General features: G+C 42.1%; 2 protein-coding genes across 10 annotated transcripts; one reads left to right on the forward strand and one right to left on the reverse strand.

The window, feature by feature from the left end:
* Positions 1-150: 150 nt before the first annotated feature.
* On the reverse strand, positions 151-23562 carry LOC144026735 (alpha-N-acetylgalactosaminide alpha-2,6-sialyltransferase 5-like). Of its 7 annotated transcripts, XM_077533682.1 has the most exons (10): positions 23287-23562; positions 22693-23140; positions 16953-17266; positions 16775-16884; positions 8385-8575; positions 5179-5370; positions 4732-5101; positions 2273-2312; positions 1117-1224; positions 151-686 (listed from the first exon to the last, which is right to left on the reverse strand). In XM_077533682.1, exons 5-10 carry the CDS (start codon positions 8403-8405, stop codon positions 473-475), a joined length of 945 nt encoding a protein of 314 aa, XP_077389808.1. In that variant the 5' UTR covers positions 8406-8575; positions 16775-16884; positions 16953-17266; positions 22693-23140; positions 23287-23562; the 3' UTR covers positions 151-472. The 7 variants fall into 7 exon arrangements, with proteins under 7 accessions (XP_077389808.1, XP_077389809.1, XP_077389813.1 ...); XM_077533683.1 differs by lacking the exon at positions 16953-17266; XM_077533687.1 differs by lacking the exon at positions 8385-8575 and having other exon boundaries at positions 23287-23561.
* On the forward strand, positions 8153-26623 carry LOC144026734 (choline transporter-like protein 5-B). Of its 3 annotated transcripts, XM_077533680.1 has the most exons (22): positions 8155-8498; positions 13969-14017; positions 16279-16352; positions 16827-16905; positions 16971-17055; positions 17184-17294; positions 17513-17552; positions 17639-17759; positions 18355-18438; positions 18573-18685; positions 18758-18889; positions 18970-19069; positions 20221-20313; positions 21241-21325; positions 21404-21660; positions 22708-22802; positions 22898-23001; positions 23087-23160; positions 23326-23396; positions 23521-23594; positions 24086-24170; positions 24668-26623. In XM_077533680.1, exons 1-22 carry the CDS (start codon positions 8462-8464, stop codon positions 24847-24849), a joined length of 2145 nt encoding a protein of 714 aa, XP_077389806.1. In that variant the 5' UTR covers positions 8155-8461; the 3' UTR covers positions 24850-26623. The 3 variants fall into 3 exon arrangements, with proteins under 3 accessions (XP_077389805.1, XP_077389806.1, XP_077389807.1); XM_077533679.1 differs by having other exon boundaries at positions 8153-8498; positions 21241-21660; XM_077533681.1 differs by lacking the exons at positions 8155-8498; positions 13969-14017; positions 16279-16352; positions 16827-16905; positions 16971-17055 and having other exon boundaries at positions 17187-17294; positions 17462-17552; positions 21241-21660.
* Positions 26624-26752: the final 129 nt, after the last annotated feature.

The following is a 26752-nucleotide window of genomic DNA, read 5'->3' on the forward strand; positions in this document are numbered from 1 at the left end:
TTCTATTGCTATAAAAACATGGAACGTACCAAAAGAAAGATTAAAATCAATTCCATCATCAGGAAAAAAAAAAAAGTATATTTCTATCTGTTTCCGTTTTGCAGCAATTAGCATTAGAATATAACTATAAGTTTCACCATTCACATTCCTGGTGAAAACACTGGCAAAAAGAGCTTGTTGCAACATGGCCCTGGTTGATCTCTTTCACTCTGCTGCCACCTGCTGGCCGTTTTTTGTAATAACTACCATTGATTCAACCGGTCTCTGCAGTTGAGTGTCTGCATCAAAGCCTTCTATATGTTCTAGTATTGAAAAAAAAGCATAAATGTATAAATCCATCTTTGAGACACTTAAAACATTTAAATAGAACGTATTTATACGTTTTTGGGAGCAAATGAGTTAAATGCATTTGTTGAACTGTTTCCAGCCTGTCAAGCTGGTACGCAGACGTTGCCTTCACTTCCCGAGGACCTCAAGATCCAGTCCGAAAGGCGCTAACGGGCTTCCAGTCCGGCTGGTAAAAATGGATGTCGAGGCTTCGAGCCCAGTTGGCGAAGGCCGTCTTCTCCGTGATGAAGCGGTGGTGACTCCCACGCCGGCTTCTCTCGTGGGACAGGTACATGGCGCACTCGGCGGGACCGGACGGCTCATAGTAATGATATGGCACTGACGGATTGGAGGGCGATCTATGTGAGACAGTGAGAGTGAGGATAATATTTATTTACTATGCCTATTAGTTTAATTAGTTCATTGGTTGACTCAACTTGTCCTTGTGATGTTACTTAAAACGGTTAACGGATATGTTTTCACCGTGTTACCACTGGGACAAATTAGTATTCTACAGTTGTGGTTGTCTGTTGTCTTTGTCACTGAGGGTTAGCAAAACTGGCTGTCGCCGGCGCCGGTTGAGGACATTATTAAAGATGAATGAGGTGCAGGGAGTGCCACAAAAAAAAAAAAAAAAAAAAAAATCCAAGTGGGGCTGTTACAGAACAAACCATCTGCTCCTCTTCATGCACTATTTGTCCGAGTCACTCAGACAGGAAGTGGCAGAGGTATAGCCAATAATAATAATCAGAATTAAAAAATCTATTTAAAATGAAAATGAGAATGCACCTGCAGTGGTCAGGTGGCACCATGCCATACACGTTGATGCGGTCACACAGCTCCAGAGCCATGGCCATCGTGAACCAGCCAGTACTCAGCCAGGAGTTGGAACTTTTCCTGGACATATAAGACATGCTTATATTTCTGAAAAATGAATTACTAATTCCATTACTATATCCTCATATAGTTACACTGCACCCCAATTAGCCAAATACGACAAATTGCAATGACCTCACTTGAATAGATGATCAAACACCGCCCTTTTGAACTATGTTGCTTACCAAAATAGCATGTAATGTGTCTTTGAATGACCTATTCAGCATTAAATCTGGAATCTAATAAAACTTGACTGTAATGTCCAATTAAAACAAACTACAATTAACTCGCTTCAACAGATGCTGTGGTTCAAACACAGTCCATTAGAACACGGTCAGATATGTAGTAACCACTGACTGTATTATTGTGGTTGTAGTTTGCGCTGCATTTTATCTCACGTTGGTAACCAAAATATTAAACACCTCTCATCATGATGCAGTGTAGTTCCACACCACTACAAACCCAATATATATCATTTATAATTAATTTTATGTAATAACACAGTTATTACATAATTACAACCGTTGGTAACCAAAACATTAGAAACACTTCTCATCATGAAGAAGTGGAGTTCAACACCACTACAAACACAACATATATGATTTTTAGTTATTATGTAATAACACAGTAATAAACATCGTAAAAAAAATAATAATTTGTAATTGACAGAGACCCTGTCAAAAGTGAGCTTGTGTACCTAATGTGCAAGATGGCGTGGACCAACAACCACATGAGTAACCTGCAGGCCTGTTCTAGAAATAGCTCACCAGTGATGGACATTGTGATTTCCAAGGAAGTTATTGTTTGAAAAGGTGGAACGTACATATTATATGGATCACAGTGATTATAGGCAATGTTGACCTAATTTCTATGTTAATATATTTTGAGTTTTTTTTTGTCATCGTTAGCTTTGCAAGCTATAAAATAAATAAATCATATTCCACTCTATGTGTAGTCAATGTCTACATAAATTGAAACCTTGAAATAAATTAAGAATTCCAGGATATTCCAATTGAACTGATCTCCCTACTTCTCAATATTGACACGTTCACACGAATGAAGCGTTTACCTGTCAATGCCGGTTTCGTTTTTGAAAAGTTCATCAAAAGCCATCTGTCACGAGAAGTGGGGGTGTTGGAGGCAGGACCCAAATGCAGGGGGCAACCAAAAAACAGGGCAAGGCAGGGATGCAGGTAAAATAGGGGATTTAATTAACAAAAACTATAAACAAGGTACTATGAAAAAATTAACAAGATCAAAAAACAAACACAAGGCATGGCATGGCATGGCATGGAACACAGGGACAACAACAGGCACAACAGATACTATGACTCCACAAGAACCGAACGGAAAACAGGGGACTAAATACACACAGGCTAATGACAATGACTAGACACAGCTGGGCAAGACACAAGTGGCAGGGGAAGCTGATTGGTGGATACACTGGGAAGGGAAGAAACACTCAGGTGGACGTGGTTTGACATAACGGGACAAGGGAAGAAACAAGGAACACATGACAAACGACCAAAAGACAACAAAAACCCACCCCCACCAAACCAAAACATGACATAACCCCCCCCTCAAGGGACGGCTCCCAGACGTCCAACATAAAAAGTCCAAAAACAAGGGCGGGCGGAAGGGGGCACGGAGGAGGGCACACGGCCCACCCATCCGTCCCAGACAAAAAGCAGTTCAGGAGGGCGTCCTCGACGCCCGACAAGAGAGTCCCAGCGGGGCCAGTCAGGAGGGCGTCCTTGACGCCCGACAAGGAGCAGAGGTGGCGGCGGGGTGTTCGCCGCCAGATGAGGAGCAGGAGGCGGCCGCTGGCCGGGCGCCGCCGGAACTGGTGCAGGCGATGGCGGACGCTGGCCGGGCGCCGCCGGACGAGGAACACGAGGTGGCGGCCGCAATCCATGCGCCGCCTGACGAGGAACAGGAGGTAGCGGCCCAGGCGAAGCGGCCAGGGGCTGCGGCGGCAGCGGCCCAGGCGAAGCGGCCAGGGGCTGCGGCGGCAGCGGCACAGGCGAAGCGGCCGGGCGCTGCGGCGGCAGCGGCACAGGCGAAGCGGCCGGGGGCTGCGGCGGCAGCGGCACAGGCGAAGCGGCCGGGGGCTGCGGCGGCAGCGGCACAGGCGAAGCGGCCGGGGGCTGCGGCGGCAGCGGCACAGGCGAAGCGGCCGGGGGCAGCGGCACAGGCGAAGCGGCCGGGGGCTGCGGCGGCAGCGGCACAGGCGAAGCGGCCGGGGGCTGCGGCGGCAGCGGCACAGGCGAAGCGGCCGGGGGCTGCGGCGGCAGCGGCACAGGCGAAGCGGCCGGGGGCAGCGGCACAGGCGAAGCGGCCGGGGGCTGCGGCGGCAGCGGCACAGGCGAAGCGGCCGGGGGCTGCGGCGGCAGCGGCACAGGCGAAGCGGCCGGGGGCTGCGGCGGCAGCGGCACAGGCGAAGCGGCCGGGGGCTGCGGCGGCAGCGGCACAGGCGAAGCGGCCGGGGGCAGCGGCACAGGCGAAGCGGCCGGGGGCTGCGGCGGCAGCGGCACAGGCGAAGCGGCCGGGGGCTGCGGCGGCAGCGGCACAGGCGAAGCGGCCGGGGGCTGCGGCGGCAGCGGCACAGGCGAAGCGGCCGGGGGCTGCGGCGGCAGCGGCACAGGCGAAGCGGCCGGGGGCAGCGGCACAGGCGAAGCGGCCGGGGGCTGCGGCGGCAGCGGCACAGGCGAAGCGGCCGGGGGCTGCGGCGGCAGCGGCACAGGCGAAGCGGCCGGGGGCTGCGGCGGCAGCGGCACAGGCGAAGCGGCCGGGGGCTGCGGCGGCAGCGGCACAGGCGAAGCAGCCAGGGGCTGCGGCGGCAGCAGACGAGGTTCCGGAGCGAGAGGCTGCAGCAGACGAGGTTCAGGGGCGAGAGGCTGCAGCAGACGAGGTTCGGGGTTCTGAGGCCAGTCCGACCCATCACTCCAGTCGCCACGGTCCAAAGCCATCAACTCTTTTATCTCCGTAATGACTCGGGCGATGTCTTCAAGCCTCTGCCAGGTCTCAAATTCCGCCATTGCCCCTGCTGGGTCCAGTTCTGGTGGAGTCATTCTGTCACGAGAAGTGGGGGTGTTGGAGGCAGGACCCAAATGCAGGGGGCAACCAAAAAACAGGGCAAGGCAGGGATGCAGGTAAAATAGGGGATTTAATTAACAAAAACTATAAACAAGGTACTATGAAAAAATTAACAAGATCAAAAAACAAACACAAGGCATGGCATGGCATGGCATGGAACACAGGGACAACAACAGGCACAACAGATACTATGACTCCACAAGAACCGAACGGAAAACAGGGGACTAAATACACACAGGCTAATGACAATGACTAGACACAGCTGGGCAAGACACAAGTGGCAGGGGAAGCTGATTGGTGGATACACTGGGAAGGGAAGAAACACTCAGGTGGACGTGGTTTGACATAACGGGACAAGGGAAGAAACAAGGAACACATGACAAACGACCAAAAGACAACAAAAACCCACCCCCACCAAACCAAAACATGACACCATCATTTTAAGTCGAGAAATGATATAAAGTTTGAGACTGGGCAGCTGCTGGCTCAACATCTTCAGATGGTTGTACACGTGGCCCCTGCCGTCCCGCTTCATGCAGCTGCTCGGCCCCCAGAAGACGAACGCCGTGCCCTGGCTGCCGTTGAGCAGCTCCCGTTGCCGGCGCAGAACCCTCTGCAGGCTGGAATGCGCTACCACGCGTAGACTGGTGCGCCGGCCCACGTCCCGCTCGTAGCCCACGCTGGGGGCGTCGTTCATACGGATGACGCACTCGGAGCGGTCGATTTCTCGGCCCCTCTCCCCGCCGACGAGCTGGCCCGAGCTGGTGACGAGGGCGCACGTCCCGCAGTGCATCCTTAGAGACTACAAGCCAAATTGAATGACATACATCGGATATAAAAATAAAAAAAAAGTCTGTATACTCAGCTTAAGTGATTTACCTTGCGGTCCAAAACACCTGTGTAGCCCCCTAGTGTTGATACCAAAGCCATCTTGGGTCTCTTTCTCATGGCAGACGCTGGACCTTCTTTGTGTCGGGAGGATGAAGACGATGATGAGGATGATCTCCTGTTGTACGCCACCATCAAACTGGTAACCATGGTGACGACAATGATGCTACTAACCCCTTGGCACTGCGGCGGAGACATAACACAGATACACAAACGCATCACAACCAAGAGTAAAACACAAGGCAAGCAACAGTACCCGCCCCCCCTCCCATACCCACGTATCCCTCCTCCTGCCCGTCCTCACAGGTCTCATTTATAATTACCAAGCGTATCCTCATTTTCCTCTCCCCTCGTTTGGAGCCTTCATCCTTTCTCGGCCAGCGCTCGCACGTAGCGTCGGTACTGCTCGGCACGCATGAGTGGGACCTCAGCGGCGGGCTTGAAGACGAGCGACACACCGGTGATGCTTCCCCCACTCCTCCCTTTACTTACGCATCCTCTTCTCTACTCCCCATGATCCTAAACACCTCCGTGTTTCTAGTGCGGAAAGTAATGTATAGTAGGATTGGGTAAAAAAAAAAAAAACAAAAAAAAAAAACAATAATAATTGAATAATCGATATTGAATCGATTTTCCTTTTAGAGCCCAATATCGATTTTTAAAACCACAAATTGATTATTGTATTTTTTCCCCTACTAAATTCTTAAGAAAATAACATTTTAAAAGCCAAAATATTTTGCACTTGTTACGTTTAAAGTGTATCTAAGCTATTATATATTTGCTAAAATGCTTTACACGCATATGAACTTTAAGTGAACTGCTTTTTTTTTTACACCAGTACCAGACAGTGTGGTTGTGTTTAAAATGAGTCACACCATCTGGGGCAAAAGCGGAAACGAGAACTTTCATTGCTAATGGATAATCACATGCTTATCCAAGCAGACAGATATGTTATATTTAGATAATGTAACGTTGCACTATTGCGCTTTCCCCACCCCTTTAGCGGTGCAACGCTATTTTTTGTAACCGGACAGGGAATAATCCCCAATAAAAAGAGAGGGCGCAAGAGAATCGCCAGAGCATCCTTGACAGCTTGTACCTGGCAACTCTGCTCTCCTCGTTGCAGGTGAAAACAAACAAGTCTTGTCTTCTTATCCTTGTGTTGTCATTCTTATATGTTTTGGTGTGTAAATCCTTGAAATGTACTGTTCAAAATCACATGAATTCAAAAGTATTTTCTTACATTTATGAAAGACTTGACTTGTTACTGCACTTTAAGGCAACTCATCTTTTAAGTCAAGTAATCTTTATTTGTATAGCGCTTTCAAACAGCCTGAGCTGTCACAAAGCTCTTGACCAAACCAAACCAATTAATACAGTAATGAGAAAAATGCACATTTTTGTCCAACAAACGTGTGAATTGTTGATTGCCAGCATTCACATAAAGGCTGACAGCCCCCTTTTTCCACACAAATGGTGCAAATAAATACGACTGCATTGTTGGCTTATCGCTTCGCTTTGACTGCAGGGGACGAAAAGCTTCACACGAGTTAATTAAGATAGCACACGGATGGATTTTGAGATTACAAATCTGTATTCTGGCCTCGCAAGGTTAACAGCCGATAGCGCTTCACTAGCGCCACACAAGATAATTGACAAGAACAGAGAGTCGCGGCGAACGTATTCTCCTCATTTGTCACAGTAACCTGAGCAGGCGACGCTTCTCAAGGGAGAAAGACTTGCCGGAAGGTGTAATCTATTCGCCAGGAGCTGCATGGGAAAGATTATTGATTTAAAAATAGATACGTTTTGAAAACATCATTAGCCTAAAAGCATGATTGCGTGTCGCTCTGTATGTGGTAATCTGCAAAGATTGAATCGAAGCAACTGTACTTTTAGAATATCTTCGGGCTCATTTGATAATTGACACTATTGGTGAAAACTAAAAAATAAATAAAAAAGAGGCGTCTCAGACGGACATTCTGATAAAAGATTTTTAAAAAGGCCATAAAAAGTTGACATCCTCTCGTAAAATAGGGTCACAGAGGTCACCAAGCATCCCCCTTTAAGTTTGGCAGAGAGTCAGAGAGACATGACTTTTTAACTGACAGTCTTTAAAGCAAATCAATTACGCTCCTTTCCAGTTCAAGAATACGTTAAAGAGGTGATTTCATGTCTGGCAATTGCAATTACTGTAACGTTCAGGTCGGATTCTTTGGCTGCAGCTGTGAAATGATGAATCATGCGTGTCGCGGTGTTAATTGTGCACCCTGCGGCTCATGGCTCCCCCCCACTCGCTATTGCATATTCACTACCTCTGGTGCCACTCAATCCACAAAATCAAAACACTTCATTCATACGTGTACTGTACACTTATTTCGTTAAAAAAAAAAGAAGAGAAAAAAAGTCTGCCATGTTCTGAAATCTGATTCTGAAAACAAGGTCAATTCATATCACATCAAGCATCAATCATGATGGAGGCAGCGTTACAGCTCGAGGATGTATACCTGTTAATGGAACAGGCTAATTGGCGTTTATTGATGACGTGACTATGATTACTATGCTTTCGGGCTGCGGTGAACCGACTTTTGAGCTCAAGGACCACGTTTATTTTTTATTTTTTCCAACTGGACAAATGGGCCAGGTCATCCATTGATTACATAGGTTAAAATCTTTATGTTATGTAAAATAGTTTAATTCGATAACACAATAATAATTCAGTATTTTATAAACACACTGGTCAATAAATGCATTAAATGTACAGTGTGTAAAATTGGAGGTCTCCTTAGGGTGCCATAAAACGGAAAGAACGAAATGATACACAGATTTATGCACTCCTTTGTTTAAAAAGGATCTGATGTACCATGTATATCCCAGCAGGGGTCAGTGTTTCCCTTAACTTTCTTTGCCAAGCAAAAACAAAGGCGGCAGTATTTGTTTTATAAATAAACCGCTACCAATTAGACTTTATGTGACTTATTCTGTTTTAGTGCCAACTGTCACTGATTCTAATACAACAATAACAGCGTGGAAACTCGTGCCGAACAAAGAAAAGTCAGCGGCGGACCCTTTAAGAATAATTAATGAAGTGGAGCTGTAAACACCACTGAAGCTGAGCTGCGTGGCCGAAGCGAGCATCCTCCGGACCTGACGAGACCTCCGAGCCAGGTGGCCGCATTTTGTTCCCCTTTACGCACCTGCACACCTCCACTCGTCATATGCGGTCCCCGGGTCCAAGGCGACGGAGCTGCATCGGTCTCGTTTGAAGAGTGCCATGGCTCGGAAGACGGACGTTCCCTCTGTGTACTATGGTGAGTATTTTTTGTTGTTGACTACATGATAGTCTTTCTTTTGTCTGGTAACATCATGACAGCGCTCCCCGGTACCCCTCGGTGGTTCGGAGGAGTCCAGTGAAGGAATGTGGAGACAAATAACGACAAGTTACAATTTGTTGATCAGTGCTTTCGATCCAGCACTTTCGCTTGAATTTTATGAATGCAAACGTGCCCACTCCAGTTCTTTTACGTATGTCTTATGTATTGGAATGTATTCGTAATTTCTGTCGTCACCTCTCGTCGCTGGTGATGATTGATACAAAAGTGACATCTCCATCTTGGGGCAATTGTAGAAGGTACCAGTGAGTTAATGAGGATGTGTTATTCTGAGTTTCTGACACTAGCGTAAAAGGGCAATAACAAATGAGTTATAATTTTAACACCGTTAAATATTGAAAACGAAATGGTTTGTTTTGATGATGTCATGAATGATTGTAATTTGCAACTGGGGTCTTAAACTAATGGATTGTGAATTAATTTTGCAGAAAGTTTATCTGGGAAATTAAGACTTGGACTTTTGGAAATATTCCAAGTTGAAATTTTCTGTGGAAATTGAGGCTAATTTAATTGAAAAGTATCAGGGTCAAGAATAAACTATATTCAATTTACCAACCTTACATTTGTCATTATTTCTCATTTTGCATCCCTATTTTTTTTGTAAAGAAAAATGTAAGTTCTATTATAGGCTTATTATCCAGCTTTTTTTTTGGAACAGCAATAACAATGAATGCTGAATATTATTTGGCATGCATCAGTGGTTTGGTATTTTATGTGGTGGCATCTCCCTGTAATAACACTTTAATGTTACTAAAATTAAATATTAAACGTTATTGGGAGATTTAACAACTATTGGTCACAGCCTCTTAAAGACAAATGTGTAGGGCATATGCATGGGTTTTTACTGCCACTTTTGTTTGTCTTATAATTGTAGTTATTATTACACGAGCCACGTTCAACTACTTTTACCACGATTGACACTGCTAGATTTACCGTTTCTTTGATTCTGCCAAACGGTTTGAGGCAGATTGCCACCCCAGACTGTGCCCCAGTCTTGTGACTTGTCCAAGAGTTCTTCTTGTCATGCTTAAGTTTTTCTTCACCTAAATTCTTATTCATACTCAGTGATATGCTTCATAAAGTTTTGGAATCAAATAGTACTACAAATCTGATTTTACATTTAATTGACATTTGCCATTTGTCAATTATGGGCAGTGACGTAATATTGTCACAGTGTAAATACACCAGTCTCGCACCCAAGTTGTGCATGACAATAGCAGCTCGGCTGTGGCACTGCGTTGTCATGTGTCCCGATGCAAAGAGCCCACTGCGCCTCTCTGCTGTTGACCCCTCGTGTCCCTGGCGACTCGTGACGGCAACGTTCTGCCAATCGTGACTTCAACCCGTCAGTCGTAGTTTGATTGTCAAATGTTTGTTATTCTAAAATCCCATATAGGACATTCTGCACTGACAAAAAGAGCTGTTTAAAATAAACCTTAGCAATTATATGAAAGATGTTAAAATAATGTCTTCTATTTTTTTCGCCTCCCAAACAGTGCGTGTCTATTCCACAATATAATACTGTATATCATGCACACAGTATAATACATTCGTTTTGTTTCAGCTTCCGTACTAGTCAATTAACGAGGTTAATTGTGCCACAGCGGTGTTCAATGCATCAATCTAATGGAGCATTTTGTGGAGTCATTGTGTGAGCAAGTGGTAGAAAAAGTAATGGCCCTTCCATTCCCTTTTATCATCCCCCATTTGAAAAATACTCGACAATGATTGTTCCTTTATAGTAATAAATGTCAATGCTGTTCCCTTGTTAAACCTTGATTTAAGATTCCTGTGGTGTGCAATTACTGAAATGAAGATAATATCATAATCATTCAGGGACAGAGCATCTGACGCGACTCGCGACTTGTTCAAGTCACTGAAAAAAAAAAGGAGAGGAGTCTGGTGCGAAGTTAATTAAGAAATTTCTCGCATGGGCAGCTTCCCTAAATCCTGCATTCTCACAGCGAGCCAACAGGCACTTAAGACGACACTATAGCCAGACACGTCTTACTGGTGGACAAAAGTGAGGCTTTCCAGAGAAGTAGCCAAGGTCACATGGCCGCAACAACACTTGGTGCCAGCAGCACAGAGCAGCAGGCTAGCTGTCAACGGCTTGACACTGTCAGATGCTAACGAATCCCAACGCACAACGCTGTTGTTTTTTAAAAAGGTCTTTTTTCCCCCTTTAAAAAGTAGAGTTAAAAGATGATCCTGTAGGCTTAAAAAAAAAAAAAAAAAAAAAGCCCAGATTGTGGACTACTCCATCCTTCAAAGCTTGCTAATATTTGAAAAGATCCCAGCGGGATACTGCTTAGTAAATTTAAAGCACAGATTTGGATGCTGATGCCTTGTCTCAGTAAAGAGACAAGAACTTAAAAGATTGTGCTTTTCTCCGGAGGGAGACCGTGTGAGCAAGGATACGGAAAAGGGCAATTGAGAGCAACAAAAGTGGGGGGAAAAGGATGGATATTATCTTGAAACAGCCAAATGTGAGAAGGAGAAAAAACAAAAAACAAAAAACGAGCCATCTGGTGCCTCTTAGCTGCAGTGATTGCTTCCGAGATGGAGTCCAACAGGAACTGTGGGGGACTGGTGTGACTATTTTGTGTACATGCAAGACTTCTGACTACTGTTGAGATGCACACAGAATATCTAACAGTCTTTCATGACAGCAAAATCCTTGACAATGAGTATTAAAGAGGAAGTCAAACCCCCAAAATTATTGACAATAATATGCTCTATGCAGCCCCACTAGTCTAAATACGCTATTTTGGTTAATATTGCGTTAGTGGAATATGAGATAAGCACCAAAATCCAGCATTTTTTTTTTTTTTTTTTATCAATATCAGAAGGCGGCCATTTTACCACTTGCTGTCGAGTGAAAATGACATCAAAGTTGCTCAGAGCTCAGGTAACAACCAATCACAACAGCTGAGCTGTGATTGGTCGTTGTTTGAGCCCTGAGCAACTGTGATGTCATCTTCAGTCGACAGCAAATGGCAAAATGGCCGCCCCCTGATGTGGATAAAAACTAGTGGGTTTTGCTACTTGTCTCATATTCCACAAATGCAACATTAATCAGAAGATTATGCTTAGACTAGTGAGCTCATATATAACATTATTGTAGTTTTTTTTTTAAAAAATTTTTTATTGGGGAAGTTGGGGGTGACTTTCTCTTTAATCAAGATTTTTTTAAAATCCCGAAGTCAGACTTTTGCTGAATTGCTCAGTTCTACTTTCAACACAACATGGTGGGTGGGAGAAGCGAGTGTTGCAATCTCATTTTGTTTAAAAAAAATAAATTAAAAAATCCCAGATTGTCTTCTTCGCCCACAATCCATGATGGAGCAAGATGAAAAATGCGGGAAAAGTATCTTCTGATTCTATCTTGCCATTGTGTGCCTGTGTGTTTGTTTGTGTGTATTTTTAGTGGCGAGATCGATGCATGGTGGTCCACTGGAGCGTATCATTTCACGTTCCACTTCCTCACTGTCCACCGCTTGTATTTTAGAGTAGATTTCCGAGGAAAAAATACAGAAGACATTTCGCTTTTTCTTTCCACACTGGTTTGGCAGATGCAAGTGCTTTCATCAAAAATGAATGGACGTACAGTGCGACGTACAGCAACCCCACTTACTTGCTCAACGGTCCTATATCCTGCTGAACTGCATCATTATTTTTGCTGCATTTGAAGTACAGCTGCACTGATACCACATTTTCAATGTCCGATTATTATTATTATTTTTAAAATGGCCCATCCTGGCCCCATGTTTCCTTTAATGCTACTATTCAATGGAAAATTACCCTTAGACATCACAGTGGAGGATTTACCTCCAAATAAACACGTAGCACACACATACACGATAGGAACACATAAAGACAGGTCAATGTAACAATATTCACGGCCTTTATATTCTTTTGAATCTTTGAAAAACTAGTTGTATTAATAATATAAGCCACTTTTCAGACTGGCGACAAGTTCAGGGTTGGATGCTACTCCGATTGTTATGAGCGGAAACGACTGACATGACTTCATGAAAAATGTCTTCTACCATGACTCATAAACAATCTGTCGTCCCCCCACTGACTCATTGATCGCTGTGTGATTCCACTTGCTGAGGCCATATGGGCCAACTTGTTTTCATCCTGCCCTGCGGAGTACAACATGAACACAGTCTACAAACTGTTGTATGTGTTTAAAATGGTGGAATTAACCAGTATGTATTCTTGGGTTGCTCTCTTCTGGAATTTGTTATATTTATTGAGTTATCATGATGTGCCTCAAAGTTCTGTCCTCGAACATCTTTTTTTTTTTTTTTTTGCTTGTGTTTCTTCCTTTACATTTTGTTCTGTTAGATGCACATTTTTTTCTATCATCCATTGATTTTCAGCATGTTTTTAACTAATTTTTTTTTTCTGAAGTCCAACTGGATTTAAAGCTACGTAAAACACATCCAGTACACATTTTTATGTGATTTTAGCATCTTGCATTGAGGAAAAACATAATACAGTCACACCCTTAAAAAATAATTAACTAAGTCTTTTTTTTTTTTTTTTTTGCACAAATTATTTAAATCATCTCCTCATGATGCAAATGGTTCAATTTTTTTTGTGGTTCCTGAAAAATCTTTAAAAAAAAAAAATGATTTAGGCGATTATTTTAAGCAGGCATCGATGTGACAGTCCAGGTTTGATTTTTCCTAAGAAATTGGATCAATCACATTCATTCCCAGCTTCTTACAAAAAAAAAAAAAAAAAACAAAAAAAAAAAAAAAAAGATCACATTTACTGGCCTTCTTGGAGCTGCATTCTCTCAGTTTTCAAAGCCTTAATGTAAAACTCTCCACTCATATTTAATTGCAGCCGAGTGTCCCACATTTCAAATGAGGACTTTCTGGCTTTGCATTCTTCATTTCTATTATTAATTAGGGAGTTGAAAAGCTCTTACTGAAATTTCTATCCCAGAAAATGTTTATGTAAATTTCTCTGATGTGAGTTGATGAGTTCAGCATTGACGTTGTGCAAATATTTAAAAGCGCAGTTTTGAAAGATGATTTAATTCAAGACGGTAAACTTAAGTACATAGTTCATACTCCAAAATTGTAATGGTTTTTCCACCTTAAATAGGTTAGTGGCTTTCAGTGAAAGGATATTGTGGGTAGGCGGATGAGGTTGTTCGAGTACACTGCACATATCAAGTCTGGATTTTGAGCCGTCGACGTTGCCACAACATGCCGGCCAGCACTGAAATCCATTCTCTTCAGTTTACTTGGTCATTTGTACAAAATGTGATCAAATTCATGTGAGAACATCTTTCTGTAACCGTACATATTAATACAGTATTTCATTTTGCTGATGAATCTAACCTCTGTTTTTCTTGTCTTTATAGGTGAGCCACGCAAGTATGACCCAAAGTTCAGAGGGCCAATTCAAGACAGGTATTCATTATTCCATCATCATTTTTTTGGAGAAAGTTCTTTTGGGTCAGTCTTAAAACCGAGACGCGGCATTTATTTTCAACATCTCCCTAAAACGAGTGACATGCGTGTATTGATTCTGACTATTGGGTAAGCTTTCTGCCTGGGAGGTGACAGATTGATCATTTGTCATGCTAGGTTAATACAGATGGAGGTGAAGTGCCGCCCGCGCTCTCCGCTTCGCCACACAAATCAATGACCATCAGTCAAACTGGTGGTGGGAGTTTGTCTGTTGGCACATGTTATGAAGTATCCACAGTCACACACACACACACAACACACGCCCACGCTTCGTCAAGGCAACCATTTTTGATACAGTTATTATCTAGTGCAGGTGTTCCTAATAAATTGGCTTTGAGGGATTCCAGTGGCACAATGCAGAAGAGATTTTTGTATTGAAGTACTAGCAAATCTCCCTGAGGGTCTCCGCGGGCTTTTTGTGGATTCTTTTGAAGATTTAGTCATTTTCAGAGGTAATGCAGGAGCTTTTATCGGTTCAGTTCGATGTCTTCAGGCTTCTATAAGGGTGTTTTGGCTTTCAGTCCTGCTGTCTCTTTTACTCCGTCTGCAGCGCACGTCTTTGCTCCATCTGGGTAAAGGCACCACACATACTTTGATGTTTCTTTGGCTGAGAGTTTTTCTCCTAATGAGAGCCTTCAGAGAAGATACTGTACAGCACACGCGTTTTATTTTCATGCACACTCATACAGTATTGAAATCGAAAACGTCATTGCTCTTAAGAACTTTCACCTTTGAAGTGGCAACACCGTGACATGCGTGCCCCTTCCAACTTCCACATTTTGCGCCTCTTATCCAGATGCAGCCACATGAGCTCACATTATTATGATTATTATTTTTGTTTTAAAGAAAGTTAGTCCCAGATTCAGCCATATTTATCCAAGTCTAGCCTGTCATCCACTTTTAACATGTGTGGGAATCAACCGAAATCGAACTAGCAGACTCTGTGGGCTGCCATCCTGAGATAAGAGAACAAAGCAAATTGTTTTCACTCTCACTTTGTCAGCTTCCCCGCATCCTTAACACTGGCATGCGTCTGCGGTGACTTTGTATTAGCCGCCGCACGCTGCTGTGTTTGCACTTTGTCTTAATAATGCACACGCGTCCGAATAGTGGGTAGTTGACACATCTGCTGTAACTCTCTCATTACTGTGGAGGAGCAAGGTCAGCTCGCTGCCAGCCGCCACCTCAGATCTCAGCCATGTTAATCGCCCATGATGAGCGCCCAAGTGATCGTTACCGCGTACACTGTACGAGCTTTGAAGGATGCGAGTGAAGCTTCAAAAGGACGGCAGCGGTTGCCATGGCAATCAGAGCAGCGCTTCCTCTTGCTCTCTGCCGATTGAAAGAAAATGCTAATACAACTGTCTGTTTTTTTTTAAACAACCACATTTAGCTTGCCTCGCCCACTTTTATTTTATTTTATTTTTTTTAAGTCCCTCTAAAATGGTGGCTGTCAATGGTGAGGCAAATGTGTGCCCATTTTCACTACCATTGTACCTTTGTCGCCAAAAAAAATATACACGACACATCTACGATGATTGTGAAACATTCACATGGTGTACGTGATAGTCAATTTATGTCACCTTTAAAAGGAGCACATTTAAATTTGGTAAATAAGAGAGGCAATAGTGAGAGACCAAAAAAAAAAAAAAAAAAAGATCTTGGTTCAGTCTCCGGTTCGAGTCCAGGCTCGGACCTTCCTGGGTGGAGTTTGCATGTTCTCCCCGTGCCCGCGTGGGTCTTCTCCGGGTACTCCGGTCTCCTCCCACATTCCAAAGACATGCATGGCAGGTTAATTGGGCGCTCCAAATTGTCGCTAGGTGTGCTTGTGAGTGTGGATGGTTGTTCGTCTCTGTGTGCCCTGCGATTGGTTGGCAACCAGTCCAGGGTGTCCCCCGCCTACTGCCCAGAGCCAGCTGAGATAGGCGCCAGCAACCCCCGCGACCCTTGTGAGGAATAAGCGGTCAAGAAAATGGATGGATGGATGGATGGATCTTGGTTCAGCAGTTTCTTTTCATCAGTCGAAAAGCTAGCAGCTATCTAGCTAGCTAGCTGTCGCGACCTAGCAGTTCCTTGTTCAAGGAATGGACTGCTTGGTCACACCCACAGCATACACCAAGTCTTAAAAGATTATTATTTTTTTGGTTGCCAACCAATCGCAGGTTTCTGATACTTTTCCCACTGTTTTATTTTCTTTGCAGAAGCCGCACAGATGTGATGTGCAGTCTTATTTTTGCTGTCGTCATCACTGTCTACGTCATACTGGGCTTTACGGGTGAGTGTGACACATCGCTGCTGATTATAAATTTTGTGATCACACAATATGCATTTTATGTGGATTCACTGAAACAGAACTTCCAAATTGAGTTCATCAGTAGTTGGCACACCAATGACAGGAGAAAGTGACCCCAGCGTGAGATGAAGTTTCCGATAGCCTCGCCAGCGAGTATCATATCAGGGTGGCTTATTCAACAAGATGTGCGCTTGTGGGAAGTGCGGGGGTGTTTATAAACTTGGCTTCCTCAAAGGATGGCTTATTCTTTTAATAAACAACAACTCTCATATGGCTCGCTGCATTGTGCCCTCATTTACATCCTCATCTCAAGGTCATTAATTGTTAAAGGATCCATGCAATATACAAACACAATCTTGTGCAATCTCTCGAGTAATTTTAGCCCTAAGCTTAACTTCCTCTACCTGTGCTGAGTCAAGTGTCCAGTTTGCTTCTGACAGTCCTTGGTGCTTTCAGCCTGGTTTAACGGCGATCCCGGGAGATTCATCCATCCCACCGACAGCAACGGAGAACTCTGCGGGCAAAAGGAAAATAAGTGAGTCTTCATCTTCCCTTAGTTTGTCATCATCTTCAGAACCTGACCTCAAATCTGACCCGCAGAGACAAAACCAGATTGTTCTACTTCGACATTCTCCAGTGTGTTACCCCCGCAGCTTTGAAGAACCGTCAGTGCGCCACAACCCAGGTAAGACGTTGTTGATCTGCACGCCTTCCACTGCATGCTTTATGTGCCTCCAACTTTTCCTCCACGCTCGGTTACGCAAGATTGACGGGCCTTCTCGTTAAGACGACGCGTTGTGTTGCCTCCACCAGATCTGTGTCTCCGAGTGCCCTGACAAATTTCTGACACGTAAGGATGCCCAGAAGTCGGGCGAATGGCAGAAATATAAGGCATTCTGCAAAACAGAATTAAATGGGGAGCAGGTATGAGACTTTTTTTTTTTTTCCAACCCCAATCTGTCTGCAGATCGCCATGTAAACGAAAAAGCAATATAGATAGAAAATGTGGTCAAAAAACACCTTTAAATGAGAGTAAAACAGTACAACTTAAAACTTCATTGTTTCTCTCATTTCGGTTTCAACTCGGGGAGGGTTTACTGTAGTCCAGTTGACAGCAGTTTGTCTTCTTTACCACCCATCAGACCGAAGAGTGCCCATCCATGATCTATCCGAGCTCACCTTGTAAGTCTAAGCACACGCACGCGCCGTTTGTCATTTCTTCACCAATACCCCTTTAGACATGTTTCTATTTTTTCGTTTTTCCACAGTTCTTAGGCGGTGCTTTCCCAGGTTGGAGACGAGAAAGGGGCGTACATCTATAGGCCCAAATACCACGTTGGGTGTTGGCCAAGATGCTGTTGCTGTCAAGGATTTGAAAGATGCTGCCAGGTAAGAGCTGTTTATCTGCAAATCTTACCTTCTTAGTTGAGTGGCACCTACATGGATGCAATGTGCATGAAAGGAATAAAATTGAACTACCCACTTTGTCCTTCTAATTAGTGATAGACCGATATGTTTTTTTCAAGGCCGATACCGATACAGATTATTTGTAGTCAAGTAGGCCGATAACCGATATTTCAAGCCGATATTCATTTGCAGTAAAATGGGGGGGGGTTTAAACTATATACAATTTCTCACTGAGTAACAAATTCATGCGAATGTAGCTCATTTGGGGTTTTTGTTAGGGTTCGTAAAAACGTTTCAAAAAGATTTTCGCGGTGAAAAATGGTGTGAATATGTTCCAAATGTGTTTACGACAAATAATAACTGACTGCGAACATCTTACAAATCCTGATGAAAACCCCAAATTCGCTACGTTCGCAAGTATCCCCTGCTCAGTGAGCTTTATCGGCCTTCAGATTCAAAAAATGGCCGATGCCGATATTTGTCAAAATGCCAAATATCGGCATCGATAATCGTCCCGGCCGATTATCGGTCTATCCCTACTTCTAATGCCCTCTTTTCTCTGCCTCCCACATGACAGCAAACTGACCGCTTTTCTGCATGCTAAAGATGTTAGCGGGAAGGTCTTTGAGGATTTAGCAAATTCCTGGGAATGGATCCTGATGTGAGTTTACTTGCTACTGCTTATACGTGGCCTTAAGACGCCGTCGTAACTTGCTATATTCAACATTACTAAATAAAACTGATCTTGGTCGATTCATTTGACTTTCTGTTGAATGTTGTGGTTGTACTTGGCAGCGGTATGGCAATCTCTATGGTGGTCAGCCTGATCTTCCTCCTGCTGCTGCGCTACATTGCCGGCCCGCTGCTGTGGATCATGATCTGGGCCCTCATCTTTGCCATCTTGTGCGGTGAGTGTCATGCGCGTTGATCCAACGTGTTTCACGGGTGCGTTTGATTCTCGTGATGTGGTTGTATTTCAGGCATCGGCCTGTGCTATTTGCAGTACTATAAACTTAGCGGGAAGGTGGGCTCCGACAGGATCATCTCTGATATCGGCTTCCAGATGGATTTTGGCGTCTACCTGGAGCTCACCCAGACGTGGCTCATTTTTAGTATTTATTTCACGATTCATGCTATTTGTAGGGGGGGGAAAAATAACCAAAGCTAATCAACATGTGGTCTTGTTTCAAAGTGCTTTTGCTAGCTGTGATCGAGGGCATCATTCTGCTTATCCTGCTTTTCCTGAGGAAGCGGCTGGAGATTGCCATTGCGCTGCTGGTGGAAGCGAGCATGTAGGTGCCGACGATCTTCACTTTGACCCGTTTCACACTCAGCTGCTGCCACCGCTGGTAGAAGGCAGAACATTGAATTCTGATTTCAATTTGATTCACTACTTTTGTTTTTTTCCAAATCAAGCTTCAGGGTAACTTCACTATGTTCGGGTAACATTTACAAATATGACAGAAATTACATCATAACTCAAAACATACATTTTCTTAAAAGTGCAATTATTACTCGAATAATGTAGAGACATGAAAGAACCGAGGCAGTTTTTTTTTTTTTTTTTAGTAGTTCAATAAAGCAAGTACCGGTATGACTGTTCGATATCATACTGTAATAGTATGCTATGTAAAAAAACAACAAAAAAATCATAATCATGATTAATATAATAATTGATATCATGATTAGAACAATCAGTTAAACATAAAAAAAAAATATTAAGACAAATAAAGTTCTTCGAAACACTAATTATGCAGGTTTCTTTTGGACCAAACAAGATTGATTAAAGTAGTCATTTTCAAATAAAAAAGGTGCAAATATATAAATTTAAACAACTCAAATTTAGTATTAATCTTTTATTTTTGATTATGATTATCCCGATTTTTAAATTGTGCAGTGTAATAATTGAAATTGTAATTGGATTTCAATGAATTGCTCAGCCCTACGCTCAAGATATGTAAATTGTTTTTCATATTTTTGCCATACAAACTTGCTTTAAATGGCGACTAAAAGCTGAGCGAAAAATTTGTATAAATTAAATTTCATCAAAGTAACAGTACTTATTGTGATATTAACTTGAGTGTAAAAAATTATAATGTAAGTATGAAGTTATTTAAATGTAGAACGTAAATATTTCCCGTTAAAATCGTAGAAAATATTCTTCTGTCTGCTCCTTTTCAGTCAAATTCCGCATTGTCATGTAAAGTCAGGGGAAATATTTTGAAAAACGTCATTGCCATTTGCTTTTTTTTTCTATAAGCAACAGAGGAAAAGGTGTATTCAAATCTAAAATCATATTTTCTTGTGGGAAAAATCCGGGTTTGTAAGAACATATTGCCAGATGGGGCAATCTGACACTACTGGCACTGGCACCTGCTGAATGTGAAAGCTTTAGTCATCTCCTAACTTCGATGTTTTCTTAATTGTTTTTCATTTTATTTAGGGCCATGAGGCACGTCATGACTGCTCTTATCTACCCCATCTTCACCTTCTTTCTGTTGAGCCTCGTCATCGCTTATGGCGCTGTTGTAGCAGTGTATCCTTGTCAATACTTGTAATCTGGTGGTGGACTATAAATAATAAAATGGGAAATGAAATGCACTTATACAGTGGAAACTCAATTTAACAGACCCCGATTTAACAAATTTTGGATTTAATGGGCAGAAAATAGTCTGTAGTCCAATCAAAATGGCCGTATGTACAGTAAGTGTCAAAGTCTGACATTTTTGTTTAGTGGGAACGTTGAGATTTTTCAAGTATATGGATTGAAATAAATACTTTAGATAGGCACATAGAGTGATACTGTCACCTAGTGGTGATTAGAGGTTTGTGCATGTTCATCATGGCATCCGATTGGTAAGATGTTAGTGTCACTCAAATTGTACGGAGATGAGCTCCATTTTTAGTCTTATGCTTGTCACACTTGTCCCGCTCCTTGCAGTAAATATTTGTGGTGAAGTGACAAAAATATAGACAGAGAAACCTCTGAGCTGAAGACTCACAAGATTCCACAAGATGGCGCCAAAGCACTGTCTAAATTGGTTTTAAAGAAGTATATCGAAGTGATACATTCCCACAGAAACACAAGCTCTTCATGTGTCAGATTTTGAGTTCCGCTTGGCTAGTTCTGTTATATGCTAAGCTAAACTGAGCTAAGCTTTAGCTTGTGTCCTACCAAATATATTAGATATTAGTGTGCTCTTCCTGGTAATTAATTCTCTCAAACTAGATAGATAGGCTTGCCTTTATATTTATTGTACATATAAACTGCTTCCCTTTTGTGATTATATAATTATGTTCCTAATGAAGAACACCTGGTGGAAGCACAACTCAGCAATGTGTTTTTGTAAAACTGTACTGTACACATTTTTTTTTTTTTTAGCTATCCATGGAAGAGCTTTACTGTAATGTTGTTCGACTTTGAAAGTACTACTGAGTGTGCCTTAACTTGTTTTAACTTTAGCTGCTTAGCGACGTCCGGCGTCGCCACCTACACGCTTGTACATCCAGAAGGTTCATCATGCGATAAGACGGAGTGCGATCCAACGGTTATCCGCACAGTTTCCTTTGCTATACTTTTATCTGAAAGTTTGACACATGACACACCTGTGATTCGAATCTTGCAGACGTTCAAGCCGAGCGAGCTGTCGGACGAATGTAAAAAGTCCCGCTGCCTCTTCAACTCCTATCGCGACGACAACCACAGCTACAGCTTGTTCCTCCAAGCGTTCAATTTGTTTGCGTTCCTGTGGCTGGTCAACTTTATACTGGCGCTCGGCCAGTGCACTTTGGCGGGAGCCTTTGCCTCCTACTACTGGGCCCTGAAGAAGCCCAGCGACATCCCCGCCTGCCCGCTCTTTACGTCTTTCAATAGAGCCATAAGGTAGGTGGCTGAAAGGACGCAGACAAACGCACGCGGCTACAGTGGCTAACATACGCGTGATTACGCTTCAGTGATACATAGACACGCTCATTTTAAAATAAAGTCAGCCCTGGTCAATTGGCAGTTCCCTATTCATTCAATCACTTCATGTTTTTGTGTATTTTTTTGGGGGGGGGTTATTCATTTCATTCTGTTTTTATGGTTAATTGAATAACCCAAAAATTTCCCCAACCAATTTTTTTGAGCAAAAGGTTAGCTCAAATTAAATTAATAACCCACAAAGCAACCCAATTTTGGGGCCATTGTTTGTGGGTTATTTGACCCAACTTTTTGGGTTAATTGAATACCCCACCGGAAAAAAAAAAAAAAAAAAAAATTAACACAAAAAGTTGGGTCGTCCCTTTTTTTTTTTTTTTTTTTTTTTTTTTTTTTTTTTTTGACACGACTGTTTTTACAGTGACACACTCTTAAAACTGCTTGGACATTAATAACCCAATTTGGGTCAAAAATTGGATGACCTGTGAACTTGGGATATTTTGACCCAACTTTCTGTTGCTCTGTCTTTCGAAATAGTCCATTTTTTATTTTATTTTTTTTTATTTATTTTTTGGTGTGTGTGCAAAACAACCCAAAGTTGGGTCAAAATGACCCAAGTTAGTGGGTCGATCCAATTTTTGACCCAACTGTTTTTAGAGTATAGTACAGATGTGTATCATGTTAAGTTTAAATATATGTTGATCTTTTTAAGTTCTTTGTAAGTCACAGTGTCATCACTGGTGAGACCAGGCCTGTGGGCTACTCATGTTGTCCCTTGGCTAACTAGTACCCGCTGGCACTTTTGTTTAAGACAGTGCATATTAATCAGAACAAAAAGGCATCTGTTTGCGACATCTCGTCTTAGGAAGTTAAATAATAAAAAGTTAATTTGAGGCAATTTACTTCAAAGAGGCATCAGTTGACTTAACTTTGCAAGCAGCCAATTATACTGTAAAGAACTGGAAGTGGCATTAAACATCTTAGAGATTTGCTCACCATTCCTTGCTGCAGTTTCCACGTGGGCTCGCTGGCCTTTGGCGCGCTCGTCCTCTCCGGGGTGCAAATGATCCGCATCTGTCTCACGTACTTGGATCAAAAACTGAAGGGTAAGCTTGAACTACTTGGAAATGAGAGATTCCAACCTTCCCCGTCACTTCATCGACTCCAAAATGGGACACGTGGCTTCTGGTATTTTTCTTAGGTCAACAAAATTCATGCGCTCGCTTCATGATGGCCTGCCTCAAATATTGTTTCTGGTGCCTGGAACGTTTCATCAAGTTCCTCAACAAAAACGCGTACATCATGGTGAGTGAGACCCCCTCCCCCCCGCGCGCTTACATGGTAGCGTCCATCCAACTAAGGAGACCCCCACTGTCCGTCTTCCCAACAGATAGCAATATATGGAAAGAGCTTCTTTACCTCCTCCAGGGATGCGTTCTTCCTCCTGATGAGAAACGTTATTCGGTAAGCTTTTTGTTTCTGGCAGTAGAACTTCGCTCACTTTGACTACTAGGTTAATTTGCAAGCTTCCTGGTTTCTGGCATGTGACCCAAACGATGGCAAATGTACTTCTGTATGAACAATATGTACCTGAACAGTTGTTTTTGCGTCCTCTCTGCCTGCCTGTAGGGTGGCCGTCCTTGACAAAATAACAGACTTCTTGCTTTTCCTGGGAAAGCTTCTCATTGCAGGAATTGTCGGTGAGTCCGCCAAGTGAGCCCACGTCGAGCCCTTTTGCTTTGGCCTTGTGTACTTGCACTTCGTTTTCCTGTCAATGGAACATTCCGTTGAACTTGTTTTCCTCTTTGGTTTCATGTGCGCCAGGTGCGATTGCTTTTTTCTCTTTCACCCAGGAAGGGGATGGGCCGCCCATAAACTACTATTGGGTCCCCCTGGTGGTGAGGAATGTTTATGAATGCCTTACAGAAAATCTTTTATATATATATATATATATATATATATATATATATATATATATATATATATATATATATATATATATATATATATATATATATATATATATATATATATAAATATATATATATATTTGTAAACGAATAAAAAAAAGAAGAAGCTTCTGAGTAATGTAGGCCTGTTGTCGTTTGTGTTGCATTTAAAAACAAAATTGATTTCAGTTACATTTTGTAGTAAAAATAAAAAAATGTTTTGGGTTAAATTAAATACAGCAAAAAATAATAATATATATATTATGGTTTATTTCTATATTTTTTTGAGAAAAAAAAAGTTAAAAAAAAAAACCATGGCCTTAAAAAAAAACAGAAGTTTTAAATGTTTTTCCTAATAATTCAAAAGTGGAACAAATTGCTGATTATCACTTTTTTTTTTTTTTGTGGCCCTAATCCTTTTTTGTTCCGTGTTCTTCCAGTTGGTGATATTGGGATCCTACGTGGTTGCTCATGGCTTTTTTAGCGTTTACACCATGTGCGTGGACACATTGTTCCTGTGCTTTTGTAAGTAGCCGCATTTCCCATGACACCAACTTTTAAATTTTGTCAAAAATATAATAATAAACAGACGTATCAAGAAAGAACATTTCCCACTATAAGCCGTCAACATTGGTGATACTGCCCTCTAATGGATTATCCGTGCAATGCACGTCAGATCATATAGGTCAGTTTTAATGGGGAAAAACATATTCATGAAATAGGACTCAAAATGTCTTGTAATTAGTATGATATGTTTGGCTTTATAGGATTTTAAGGACAGACTTAATATCACATAACGTTGCATATGAGACGTTAATTCCTCTTTTCAAACTTTTTCTTCAACTAAATCAACTCAGTAAGCTTTAATGTCTTTTGTTTAACTCTAATTGGACGATGAACGACATAAAAAACAACAAAAAAAGGAAGAGATAAGTTGGGCTTCTCTTGCGATAATTTCCCTCTTGACTCGGCTACTCTGCATCTTTCTTTTCCGCTGTTCTGCACTGGACGGCGCGCATCAGGCGAAGACCTGGAGAGGAACGACGGTTCCGCCGACAGGCCCTACTACATGTCTCCAAATCTGTGCTACATCCTGGACAAAAACAACGAGCGCCCATCTGTTAGCAGCAGTAATAGTAGAAGTAGTAGTGGCAGTAGTCGTAGTAATCGGAAATCTTCCCGGAGAACAACTTGTTGCTGTTAGTAAAAACGAACTGATGAACGACACTCGACAGCTCATCAGGACACGGTCCAAACTTTTTTTTTTTTATGTGTCACGGGCAGGAAGAAAAGGGACATCTGCGTTGAACTCACTTTGGAATGCTGGTCCTTTTTTGTGTGTGTGTGTTGGTTCCCTTTTCTTGCATTCCCTGCCTTACCGATTGCAATCACATACCACAATGTTGATTAGAAAGAGAAATGAGGACCACCACGGGGCTCCCGGTGGCTTAAGGCAACCACCATATGATAAGTGGTGGCGCATTTTGGTCTTCTGGTGTAATATGTTTTGTATACACTTTCACTTTTTGCAAACAACCCTGTGAGTTACTCAGAAAGTCAACGCAGCCATGTTAAAATAGCAGCGGGGGAACTCGTCAACATCTATAATCCATTTTTTCATTGATCATCTATCCAGAGATGTTTAATGATAGCCTTGCATTGAGTATTTTTTTAAACTGACATTTTTTTTCTGAGTTACCAAACATTAAATTGGTATTACACTTTACAATGCTCATATACAATTACACAATGGTCTTAGAGCCATAAGTGATGCTAGAAATAAAGTGATACAAATGTATCTAACCTATTTTTTCCTTATTGTTTAAAAACAAAACAAAACAAAAACATCCAGACTTTCAATATTGCGGCAACATAATGCAAGAGGCGGTTTTACAACACTTCTCAAATATCAAACGTTCAAGAGAATTCATAGATTTGTTCTCAAGCTATTTATTACACTTGAGAATGGTTAATAAATACTAATAATACTTAAAACAATGTGGGGACAGACCAATAATATTAATTGTTGGAAAAACTATTACAACCATATTTGGTTATGTGAGGTTTCCAACTGACAAAAAAAAAAAAGTATTTAATTTTGTTTTGTTAGCTTTACATGGAAAATGCGCCGTTTATCCAAAAATTAATAATTAAAAAAAAAATGTATGGCCATTAGTTAAATGCTGATTTTTACTATTTTATTTTCGAGACCAATTGTAAAAAAAAAAACATTTTTGTGGCAAAGTTAATATTGCAAAAATACAAAATTGATTGCCTCTTTTTTTTTTTTTTTTTTTGTGCGGGAATTTTTTTTTCTAAGGAAAAAAAAAAAAACATTCATGGAACTATTTAACTTTTTGAGAGTACTAAATCTACCCAAATAGTAATTAGCAATTATTACAATGTGAAAAAGCTGTTGCTGTAACATGGTTGTGTTGACTTTCTTGATCCACTTATCTTGTCTAGCATGGTTCTTTTGATGTCTGTGGATGTTTGCCATTCTTGCTTGCTTTCTTCCACCATCCTTTTACTAACACACACATGCTGATCCATGTGTGTGTATTATTTACCAACTTGTGACATCATTGCACATGTGCATGATGCTCATATGTACTGTACTGTAAACCAGACCTGGTGGGAGGTCAAGACTCAAGGGGGGGAGGGTCGATGGTGCTAGGTGCCTCGTTGTGGGGGGAAGAAAGATTAAATTGTTGTTCTGTGGTTTTAGAGCTAACACCGGAAACTTTTTGCGATACAGTTTGTAAAAGGATGTCAAAGCCATTTTTGGTACTTTTTTTTTTTTTTTTTTTTTTAATTATTGGGTGATTCAGATGTAGTGCTGTTTTAATACTATGTATAATCGACACATCTGTTTGATGGTTATTCCGTCTTCTTTTGCATAGAGGACTTTTTTTAATCAATGCAATCCAATGACAATGTAAATCCTTTTTCAAATAAAATGGAATGTTTTAAATGGATCGTGAGGTGGTTACTATGACACGCTTGCCGCTGATGCCTCTTTAGTGTTGGAGGTCGACGACAGCACCCCTCACGGGCATTTCTTCAGGAACTAAACACTTGACACACATTCTCAAGAACATTACAAA

The sequence above is a fragment of the Festucalex cinctus genome, chromosome 10 (genome assembly GCF_051991245.1).
Source record: "Festucalex cinctus isolate MCC-2025b chromosome 10, RoL_Fcin_1.0, whole genome shotgun sequence".
Taxonomy (NCBI): domain Eukaryota; kingdom Metazoa; phylum Chordata; class Actinopteri; order Syngnathiformes; family Syngnathidae; genus Festucalex; species Festucalex cinctus.